The sequence below is a fragment of the Convolutriloba macropyga genome, chromosome 8, assembly GCF_964194025.1.
Source record: "Convolutriloba macropyga chromosome 8, txConMacr16.3, whole genome shotgun sequence".
Lineage (NCBI taxonomy): Eukaryota > Metazoa > Xenacoelomorpha > Acoela > Convolutidae > Convolutriloba > Convolutriloba macropyga.
In genome coordinates, this window is record NC_134475.1 from 29092796 (window position 1) to 29104874 (window position 12079).

A 12079-nucleotide genomic window follows, 5' to 3' on the forward strand; every position below is an offset into this window, starting at 1 on the left:
AATCATCAGAAATGTTGCATGGACTACAGCAAACTATCGTTGCATAGCTAGTTGCTGAAACAAAACATACTTACTTTGGTTTCATCTCCTGCAGCTCTGCCTTCAACTCAGACAGTTCAGTCTCGGCTAGAGCCTTCTCTTGTCTGAGTTGATCAACTTCTGATCTCAGTTCATTTAGTTCACTCTCGAACATCTCCCTCACTTGGCTCCTCTCGTGGTGCACCGTCTCCTGACTCCGCGAGATCTTAATCTAAACATATCTCACAATTTAAACTTTCCTCACTAACAATGCTAATAAATTCTGTCACTAAAAGGTACACTTTTGATTGAAATGTTAGAAGCAATTTCTGCCCTTCAATGTCTGACTAACGGATTTAAAACGATCCACAGCTTCTTCTGACTCTAATGTCAAACGGATTTTGCTATGTCAACAATATATCTGGATTTACTAAGAACTACTCAGACCATATTTCATAAAAATGAATAACGTGGCAGCCATTCAAAATTTTGGAACCCTAATAACTTTATGCAAGTTTACCTTTATGCAAGTTCTCATCAAACTAAACTAGAAAGCGTGTAGTCTTACCCTTAGTGTTTCATTTTCGGTCTCCAGTCGTCGGACAACATCAATGTAGTGTGCCAATCTGTTGTTCTCGCCCTGGATCTGCAACCTCTCTTTCATTCGCACCTCCCTCGCGGGACTCAGGGGAGACCGGCTGCGGTAATGCTGACTCTCACCTCCAACTGAACCGCCTGAACTCTGAAAGACAAAATCAAAATTCAGCAAAGAACAATTAAAATTTAACGTATATCAGATGCCTAAAAATGTATCTCGGCGGCAAAAAAGTGTAAAGATGTAAATTTACAAATAAACAAGAGCTTTCGAAATGACAACAATTTTATTCATTTCTAATCCAACTATCATCCGAAACTCAGTTTATTGTGATTTCGGCTTGCCAGATAATTTTAGTAGCGGTCATGATTTATTAACAATAACTGGGGATATAATTCTACATGAGAAAGACCCCATATTAACCAACAACCCATTCAAAATTTGAGTGGTTTTTTTTGGGAGCCTCTCCCATGGCACACAAAATGGTTTGATAACTAACTACTATAGTCAATAAATACCTCAATGGTGTCTCTTCGTGTGACTGATCTGCGCGTGGCAGTCTGCTTTGGGGTTGTGGCACTCATCTTCCGATCCGATAGTTGAGAGGAAATAATGCTGTGTTAGGATAATTTAGATAAATATCGCCTCAGGATTGTCGATTGGTGTCTCCAAAACAGCGTTTGTTCCCGTCAATAAACCGTGTTCACGCACGCACACGCTTTCAATCACAACAGTTCTCTGAAAAATTAAGACAATGCAATAGCAATGATGGCGATAGAAAAATTAAGGCTATTGCCTCTTTATAACCCTTCATAAAAATTACAAAGCCTAAGATCGCTTTGACCTCTTCTTTTTATGTTTATAGTTTGCAATAGGATCTAATCTGTGCGCTGCAACCTCCCCCCCCCCCCCCCCGGGTGATATATACAACCCATTTAAAACATAGGAAACATAGAAACTGCGTTGCTCTATGGAGCGCCTGTGCAAAAAATACAGCCGTTGAGGATGGATTGTGTGCGTTAGTGGGGCAGGCACGTGTAATTAAATATTTTCATACCATGAAATACCCCCTTCTAGAAAAGTTCTATAGATATTTCCATTTGTGCCCCCCCCCCCGAGCTTAGGGGGTGCATATTATTTGCATCCCTAGACGAACGTGACACATTGGGTCTATTCGGTTTCGGGCCACCAGTGTTTCCATAACCCTCAATTACAAATTAAGTGTCATATAACACGTCACTATGTAATAGATCCGCCATGTTTTTACAGAACAATTCTAATTACACCTGCTCTGTAACAGGGGCTGCATAACGTACTTGGTGGCGCAAACGGAAAAGACCCAATTTTCGTTGTCCCAAATAAAACAGTTTCCCATAAGTATATTGAATATGGTTAATAGAAGTTCGCATTACTCTGGGTGGCGAGGGATGGATTAGGGAGTTTTTTACTTCTTAAAACAATTCGCGCTCTTCCATTACGGTCCCTATTAAAACTTTAAAAATTTTTTTTTGGTGTGGGGAGAGGGGGGCAATAATGGGAAAGACCCAAAACTTTTTCAGCATTTCACCTACCGCCATTATTCTCACACCCTTACACGAAACTTTCCTCAAATATTCTAAAATGAGTAACAAGTGCTGTAACTTTTCAGGTTTAGGGCTATAATGAGGAAAGAGTCCTTCTCCAGAAAACTTTGAATCGATACCAAATTTAACTAACCGATTTCCTGACACCATAAATAACAAATGAACGACAATAGAGAAGTGAATTCCCGCACAAAACCTAACTTCTCTCCTGGAAAAGAAAGTCACCACAGTAATGAACCTCGAACGTCAATAATTGCAAAAAGTTCATTCTCTTTGTTTCACACATCCCTTTAATTTAATTAAAAACCCCCCTATGGACCAAATATCAGGAAATAGATGTCATCTTTCTGTCGCCTGAAACTATGAAGTTTTCTGTTAAAGCATACCTGGAAAATATGGTACCAAAAAACTATGTACAATCGGCTATTTTGGCCGAGTCAATAGTTTTGTATATTCTAAATGGCCAGGTCAACAGTTTTGCATATTCTAAAATGAGACAATGTTTACCCCGAAAAAAAAGAGTGGTCAACCAAACCCAGCCGAGTTCCAAAAAACAGTCGCAATTGATTCCCGTGATGCGGCTTGGAATTAAAACCAACGGATCTATTCTGTTCCTGTTCCCACCAGCTTAGTGAGCACCATTTTTTTAACCCCCAGGCGCTATTTTTTTACATAGTAACGTGCTATATAACAACATATAATTTGCAACTGGGGGTCATAAAAACACTGAGGGGCCGAAACAGAATAGATCCAAACAAACAAAACCGAAACAAATAGAATTGGCTGTCTGCTAGCAAAAAGACTGGTCGATTTCTAACTCGTTAGTTTGATTAGTATCAATCTTTTCCGCTTGTCCCCCCCCCCCCCCCGCCCCAGCTTACTGGGTGCATAATAGCATAATATTTGCGCCCCCCAGAGGCACGTTCAATATTTTTACACAATGATTTACTCTGTAATGGCACGTGCTCTGCAACTGCGGGATGCATAACGCATCAATCAAGCACTGAGAACACCGCAATAACAACCTAGCGCCGATGTTCTCCGCGAAACTGATCCAAATGAAGCCGGGGGTGACTTAAATAGATTCAGAACCGCCCTTCCTACCATAAAATTGTCTCCTCAAAACATCCCTGGTGAATCGCACATATAGAGACTGGTAACGCGTAAGGCTTTAAAAGAGCTGCTAATCAACTTAATGCCCTCCGGTCGCTACCAAGACTAATATAATTGCTAAAAATTTGGTTTGAGGGCAATGAATAAGTCAACAGATTACCTCAACTTCACTTAAAGCAGAGAACATACATAAAAAATGGAACGAAAGCTGAAATGAATCGATTTTAATCAACTACTAAAAACAAAATTTAATTTATTGGTAAAATACTGATCATCAGAACGTAAAAATGACAAAATAGTAGGAAATGCTAATGGCGAGAAAAATGAAAAAAATGAGGCAACGTTGCTTAAACTTAATGTTGCTCAAATATTCAAATTGCAAAACCGAAAACAAAACCTACGCAACAGATACAGACTAACAAGAAACAAAGATGCTTTATCAGTGTCAAATGAAAAGAAAACATTTAAAATAGTGTTTTTTGAAAACGTTAAATATAATCATATAAAACGCCAAACTCCGAAAACAAAGTCAAAGCCCGTTAAAAGTTTCAACAACCTATGCTGCACCTTAGTAAAACCATTTTGACAAGAATCGAGCTTACAGTAAGAAAACGGCTAGAAAACGCCGCATTTGCCAACAAATTTAACAAAGCAATTTTTTTACAACCACTTTTTAATGCTCTTCCTCAAAAATCAAGTTTTCGAGCAGTTCGCCATCTTTAATTGTAATGAAATTTATTTCAATCCACTGCAGTCTCTTCTCTTCGTCATCTCATTAGCTCAACAAGAATAGCCAACATTATGGCTTGCCAGTCGGCATTACGGCGTTCTCGTAAATTTTAATGTTGATGTTAAAAAATCTTTAGCGTTCGAACAGCTTGAAAATTTAATCTTTCAATTCAAAATCTTTTAAAAGTAGCCAACATCTTGCTAGTCCAATTTGCCTCGTTTGTATTAAAATTACATGAACAGTGGAAATGCCCAACTATCAGAAAGATTTCAAGATCCCTGAATGCAGACACAACGCTAAAGCTGAAAACAGAAGAGAAAAAATTGAAACATCAAAATGTTTACTTTCCAAAGAACTCCTACCCACTCTCGACTTTTCAGATAACAGATATACTGTTTTTCTCGTATATTAGACGACTCAGTTCCAATAAAATTGTCATCAGCAACTAAGCAGTCAGTCACTATATTAACTTAAATGAAACTCGTTGGGATATATTGCTCACACGAGTGAGAACGTCTAGAAGATACACCAAAAAGCTGATATCGGTTAAGAAATTAAAAAGAAACTAGGCAAAGTCTTTTAAGCTAACTGATGCGCAGTTGTTGACGTTGATGACATTAGAAAAGAAACCTTTTTACCGGCATACACTGGTTAGAAAAATATCCCTGTTCAGTGTTATTTGAAGAGAAAATTTTTTTCAAAAAAATGCTTTCATAGAACGTTAAAATTAACTAAAACTGCCCACCACTAGTGTTCGACACAACCCCGTAAAAATTTTTAAAACATGATGTACCTTAGTGAAGCCATATTGATAAGAGTTACTGAGTTAACACTAAGATAATTGCTCTTTCAATTAATTTCATCTTTGCATTTGGAACTAGCCAGACAAAATGGGAAATTTTCGCCACTTAATGCAAAGACTGCAATAAAGTCAAGCGGACAGAAAATAGAAGACAAAATTCTTGCAAACTAGAATAGGGTGTTCATTTTCCAACAAGCACTCTTATGCAACTTGGAATTTTGGTTCTTTTCCCATATATGAGTTGCCTTTATTAGAATAATCCTGTCTCATAAAAAATTTAAAATACAGCTGGCAACTTGCCCGGAAAAAACCTACAATAGTTCAGCCGAACAGCAGTCAAAGAAAATTGAGGAAAACAATTCGCGCATAGAAGGGAATTTCCATTTAAGCTAATAGCAGAGATGTACTATTGATTTTGCATAACTACGGTTATAACTGGTGTTACTTCGACTAGCCGCCTTTCCACAATTTCACCTTTCCACCGAAATTGTTAGCAGCAGTCAGAGAAGCAGTGAATAAGACAAAAAACATATTTTTTGAAAGAAATGAAAAAACAGTGAGAAATGAGTTGCTTAATTTATTGCCAACCGTTAAATTTGAAAAAAACCTTCGTTACCTCTGCACATCAACCAAAGATTCCTGCTCAGTGTGATTTGAACAGGGAACATTTACAGCAAGCGCTTTTAAAAACGTCCAAATCAAGAATACAAAACGACAAACTACGAAAAAAAAGGAAGCTCCTGAACACTTTCAAAATCTTATGCCGTTATGTAGTAGAACCATTTTGTTACAAGCACTTCATAAAAGAGTAGGAAACCACTTCTAAAAGCCGAATTGTCACATTGTGTCAAACATCGCAATGATGTAACCTCTTTTTGTAACTATCCCATAAGTTTTTGAGTAATTGGACTTCCTGAAATGCGCAAATCCTCTTTAACTGCTGCAGTCTATTCTCTTCGTCTTCATTAGCTCAACAAGATTAGCCAGCATTATGGCTTTCCAGTCGGCATTACGGCGTTCTCATAAATTTTAATGTTGAAGTTCTACCGATACAGTTAAAAATTTTTAGCGCACAAACAGCTTGAAAAACTATTCATTAAATTCAATTTCTGTTGAAAATTTAAACGCAAATATCTTGCTAGTTTAAATTGCTTCGTTTGTATTAAAATCACTCAGTTAGATGACTCAGTTCCGATAAAATTGTTATCAGCAACCAAGCAGTCAGTCACTATATTAACTTAAATGAAACTCGTTGGTATATTTAGATCATAGGAATGTGAGAACGTCTATATGGTACAAAAAAAACTGATATCAGTGAAGAAATTGATTAGAAAATAGGCAAAGTCGTTTAAACTAACTGCTGCGTAGTTGTTAACATTGACAACATTAGAAAAGAAACCTTTTTACCGGCATACATCGACTAGAAAAAAGATCCCTGTTCATTGTTATTTGAACAAAAAAACTTAAAAAAAAAATGCTTTTACAGAACATTAAAATCAACAAAAACTACCAACAACTAAAGTTCGACACAACCCCGTAAAAATTTGTAAAGCCTATTACGCACTTTAGTGAAACCATTTCTGATAAGAGTTACTGAGTTAACATTAAGATAATTGCTTCCAAATGCCGCAATTGGAAAAGGGTTTTTGTTTAGGGATTTTTTTTCCACATCTACATCACTCTCCCGCAAAAGGTACGGTTCTCCAGTCACAAAATTTTCTCACAAAGGTAAGGTTCTCCAGTCACTCTTCTGTCATAAATTCTGAGACGCGACCAAATTCTTTGCTGGCCGAAATTACGGCAGTTCATAAACTTATATTTGAAGGTTTTCACAAAGCCGTTATACTAAAAAAAAATTCATAAAACTTTAGAAATGCGTACTATTTTAATTCCGATACCTTGCTCTTTCAATTCATTTCATCTTTGCATTTAGAACGACTGGCCAGATGAAAAGCGAAGTTTTTACCACTTAATGCAAAGACTGCAATAAAGTCAAGCGGGCAGAAAATAGAAGACAAAATCCTTGCAAACTAGAATAGGGTGTTCATTTTCCAACAAGCACTCTTATGCAACGTGGAATTTTGGTTCTTTTCCCATATATGAGTTGCTTTTATCAGAATAATCCTGTCTCATGAAAAAATTTAAAAGACAGCTGGCAACTTGCCAGGAAAAACCTACAATAATTCTGCCGAACAGCAGTAGCAAAATTAGAGGAAAAAAATCGCGCGAAGAAAGGAATTTCCATTAATTTAGGCTAAAAGCAGAGATGTCCTATTCAGATTTTGTGTAACTACTGTTATAATTTGTGTTAGTTCTACTGGTTGCCTTTTCACCGTTTATCAGGGGATAGATCCTAAGTTGACCATAAATTCCTTAATTAGAATAAGCATAAATAGTAATCAGAAATCACAGACGCAGTGAATAAGACAAAAAAATAGATATTTTTGAAATAAATGAAAATACAGTGAGAAATGAGTTGCTTAATTTATTACCAACCGTTAAAATTGGAAGAAACCTTTGTTACCTCTGCACATCAATCAAAGAATCCTGCTAAGTGTCATTTGAAGAGGGATTATTCAAAACAAGCGCTTCTAAAAACGTCAAAATCAAGCATACAAAACGACAAACTACAAAAACCATTTTGATACAAGGACTTCAGAAAACAGTATGAAATCGCTTCTAAATGCCGCATTATCAAACACACATTGTTTCACACATCGCAATTATGTTACTTCTTTTTGTAGATCTCCCATAAAAGCTTTTGAATAATTGTACTTCCTCAAATATGCTCCGCTTAAACTGCTGCAGTCTATTCTCTTCATCGACTTATTACATAGGATTCTTTGTTAGCCGGCATTACGGCTTTCCATAAACTCAGATTTCGAAGTTTAACCGATACTGTTCAATTTTTAAAAAAATCATAAGAGTTATACCAGAAATGGCCCAAACCTTATTTTCAGCCATTCCAGAATAAAAGTTATTATTCACGAAAATAATCCCAAAAATTCGATCTAATAAGAGTGAAAAAACGTCTCTAATTAAAACTGCATGAATCACGGAACAAAAAGCAGATTTGAACTTAGCGGTGACGACTTATGGTATGGCCAAACCAGACATGGAGACAACGAAAACCATTACTTAACAATAATGTTTCTCAACTCCTTTTAAAAACCTGCTTAGCTTCAGAAGGTTTAACTTCTTTGGATAACACCTGAATTTTAACTTCTTTGGATAAAACCAATAGTCAAGCCAAACCAACGTTCGATATTTATGCCCTCTTCCTCTTTATTGAAGCATTTCTTTAAACAAAGAACAGTAATCTGACGCCAAAATGTTGATTGAGTTGCTCTCAAACTATACGTTTGCACAGTTCTATAGCGCACCATATACAGAGAGATAAGTACTGGCCTGAATATCTTAAAGCCGAAGTCTTGAGTAAAAACAGTGAACCAAAATTAAATGACGAAACAGTAGTGCGGGATATCAAGTTTCTTTGATACCTTGAAATTAAAATACTTTGATAATTTAATTTTCCATATTTTGTATAAGCAAATCAAATAGGATCTGCAAATTAACTAATTCAAACTTATTTCATCAGCCAATTTGATATCAATTGTTGTTTTGCGACTAATAAATTAAAAAAAGATAGCGTCTGATTTCCATAGCATAACAACACGAACCTAACCAGAAACCAGATAAAAGCGTTTCTGGAGGGGGTTAGACTGCTAGGTAGGGGTTCTTAGCAGGCGCTGGGGGAGCAGATTCGTAGGGGTTAGATAGAGGTAGGGGTTCTGTTGTTTTGATAGGGAGGAGTGACTGTTAAGGGAAGAAAAATTCTCAGATTAACATTTTGACATTGAATCATACCATCCATCATTTCAAAATTAACACATTGGTCTAAACGACAATTAAAGTCCGATATTTTCAAATTTGTGAAGTCAACGTTCTCAATCCAAAGCCAAATCAAGAACAAATTTGCTTCAGATAAATATAGCCGATAGAATACCGGAAACAACTCCAAGAGTCATGCAATAATCTTGTCGTGCAACTAATACCTAAATTAGAAAAAACAAAAGAAAATGCCGACATCAATAGCTTAGGGGTGTGGATAGGAGGGGCGTTGCAATAGAAAAGTTAGTCGAGTTCCAGGTAAGTTAGGGATAGGAAAGTTGGGTAAATTTAGGGGTGTGGGTAGGTGAGGGCGTTGGGCGAAAAGTTAGTCGAGACGGGGCAGGGACTGGTCGTTATGGGGCATGGCGTCGGGGTAGGTAGGTGGGAGATAGGTGTATAGCTAGGGTAGGTCGGGGCTGGTAGGTAGGTGATGGGTAGTTAGGTAGGATGTATTGAATTTGAATAGGGAAAGGGGTATCATAGGAAGAAACTTCTCAAAATAACACACCGATCGTTTATAACACCGTTAGTTCATAATTACCATATATTGCAAACTAAGCTACTGTTAAAGTCGAAATCAGAATTCAATGATGAAAAACAAAAGGTCAGAGCTCAGGAAAAAACATGCTTCAGCTTAAAATAACTGTAAATACCAATACTCTTCTTCGAGTCGTAAAAACCGGTAGAACACTAATACTCCCCACTGAGTCGTAAAACCTTTAGAACATCATTACTCCTCTTCGCGTTGTAAAAACCAAGTGAAAGCCAAATAACTCGCTATCAGTTATTAAAATTTTAGAAAAATGGGGATTGCCGATCTCCAAACAAGCAAAGCAAAGAAAGAACACCAGTCCCACTAGTAGGGGCGTTGTGGGAGAAAAATCTGGTCCATATGGGGTTGCGACCAGTTTGAGTGATTTTCATGGGGCATGGGGGGCTGGGTACGCAGGTGAGAGATAGGTATTTAGCTGGGGGAGAGACGTATTTTGGGAGGTAGGTTGCGAGAGGTTAGCTAGGTATGTATATGAAGGTTGGTGGTATGGGATGGGCAGTGAGGAAACTTCGACCTTGAAAATTCCCAGTAGTTGCTATTTACCATTTATTAGATACTAAGCTAATGCTATAGTCAAAAAAGAGGTCAACCTTCTAAAACAGAAGTCAATGTTCGCAGATGTAAACTTAAAATAAATGTTCAAGTCAAGAGAATACCTGCTTCCGCTAAGAAAATTTGTAGATAACCAATAATCCTCTTACAGTCATAAAACATGTAGGATACCAATACTCCTCTTCGGCTCATAAAAAAAACTAGAAAAAAGTACTGATTGTTGTGATGATCTTAGAAAACAGCACAACTTTCCTGTTCAATAGGTAGTGTTTCGGTGCATCATCAGCTTCGACGAACCGATATATATCTTGGTCTGCCCTCGTTCACCGAAAGATTTTAATGAAGCGGCTTGTGATTAAATTTGAAAAAATTCGCCCCGACCTACCAGCCAGCTTTTTCCAAGTGAGATCAACAATAAAAACGCTTATTATTTCAATTATATTGATAACTAGCGCATAAACTCCAACTTACATTCTTCTGCGAACTTGTTGCCTTCTGCCTATTCCAATTGCCAGTGCACAGCGGTAGAGTGATTTAGGTCGGGGTTTTAATGCGTTAACGAACATATTACAATATTGGCTCCACAAGGGATGATCACGTAGAAAAATTGATATCATGCCAAACAACGAATCGTCTTGTAGACCAAAATTTTGGTGCCCTCTAACGGACTGTACTCAAACATTTACTTGCGGTTTTTGTTGTGCCTTTAATCAAAAGAAAAATTTAAAATATTACTCTGAAGCGTTAACAATTCCATGAAAATTGAGCAGCAGACTCGAGCAACGTTCTTTGGCGAAATTCAGCAAGAACAATTCCGAAAAAGGAGCGAATAAAGATTGAACTTATTAGTAAACGGTAAAACGCCATCTTACAATCAAGCTGTTTACGATAATGTTGACAACATTGCAAATAAACTATACGTGTCTACAGAGTAATCTGATGTTCAACGCAAATGGATTGGAAATCCACAACGTGATACAGGAAACCGTTATTGCTTCAAGTTAATTTAGACTTATCTATATCTGAGAGGGTAGAACAGAAAAATTTGCTAATTACAAAAACGTCAATGCATACAATACTCGCCGACGGTGAGCATAAGAGAATTGACTACAGACAAAGACCTCCTCCCAAATCTCATAATTTCTGCATTCCTTCGATCGAATCTCATAATTTATGCATTCCTTCGATCGAATCTCATAATTTCTGCATGCCTTCAATCGAGAGAAACGTATGCCAGCTCGTGTAGCATGACACCTGAAGTTGCTTCGTTGCGACATGATTCGGTCGTTGTTAAGACAATTTTTGCAGGTCAGTTATAAAATCATTGTACGTTCACATCGAACTACCGGTCAGTTTGAGAACTCCTAGCAGCAAGGAGAAACTGCTATCTAGGGTGATGTTAGTCTAATTTATTTTTCGAACAGTGAGCAATATTGAGTTGTTCTCCTAAGTAACTATTAACACTTGCTTATCTACAACCTAGAGGATCGGCTTTTTGTGAATCCTGGTGTTAAAAAAGACCAATTGCGAAAAGTTTCTATGATCTGGAGGCAAGCGAAAGCTATGAGCGACACAAATCTGTTCAGTGGATTCGTCCAGTCGACTTTAATTTTGCAAACTTGGGAGTCGATCTCTTCGCCTCATTCTCATGAGCAAAATTTGTCATTTATGCAGTCATTTATTGCTCACAAAAGTTGTTGATTATCTACTCATAGGCTTGTAAGTAGCTTGGATTGAACTTTTGGCTAAGAAGCTCCCATCTATTATTCCTCTCACACTATGCATTGTGTAGCTAACTATAGCAAGAAAACAGAGCTCAGTTCAATGCCTCGAAAAAGCTCAGTTCTAATCTCTTCAAAAATCTATTGATTGAATTTTTCAACCGACGACAGAAATACGATTAACTGATTTTGTCTGCGGCAATGAGACCAAATGATCCGATGTTCAATTCAGTCTCAAAGAAACTCTAAACTATCTTTTACTTGTCTCAAGTAGCAAAGAAGCAGCTCTTACATTAGCACCTTTCAAACCTACTTGTTCTCCCGTTATTAACTCGCAAATTTTGGCCTGAAACATAGACACGTGCTACCCCTTTTCACGAGAAAGGACCCCGAGCAGACGTCAAAAATCATCCGCAAATTCAAGGAGCACAAGTTATACATTAATTTTAGAGAAAATTTTCTTTATATACCAAAAGAATAAAGATTGGCTGAATCTCAGATATGGATTTCGCTCGAAGCAG

The 12079-nt window shown here is 37.3% G+C and overlaps 1 protein-coding gene across 1 annotated transcript in view; it reads right to left on the minus strand.

Annotated features, from left to right (window-relative positions):
* LOC142344654 (prelamin-A/C-like) overlaps positions 1–2350 on the minus strand; it is a 48829-nt gene extending 46479 nt beyond the window's left edge. The window contains exons 1-4 of the mRNA XM_075396479.1: positions 2330–2350; positions 1132–1351; positions 587–760; positions 75–250 (exon numbers count right to left, since the gene is read on the minus strand). Coding sequence (XP_075252594.1) covers positions 75–250; positions 587–760; positions 1132–1197 — 416 coding nt within the window. The 5' untranslated portion in view covers positions 1198–1351; positions 2330–2350. The remainder of the gene's footprint in view (positions 1–74; positions 251–586; positions 761–1131; positions 1352–2329) is intronic.
* Positions 2351–12079: the final 9729 nt, after the last annotated feature.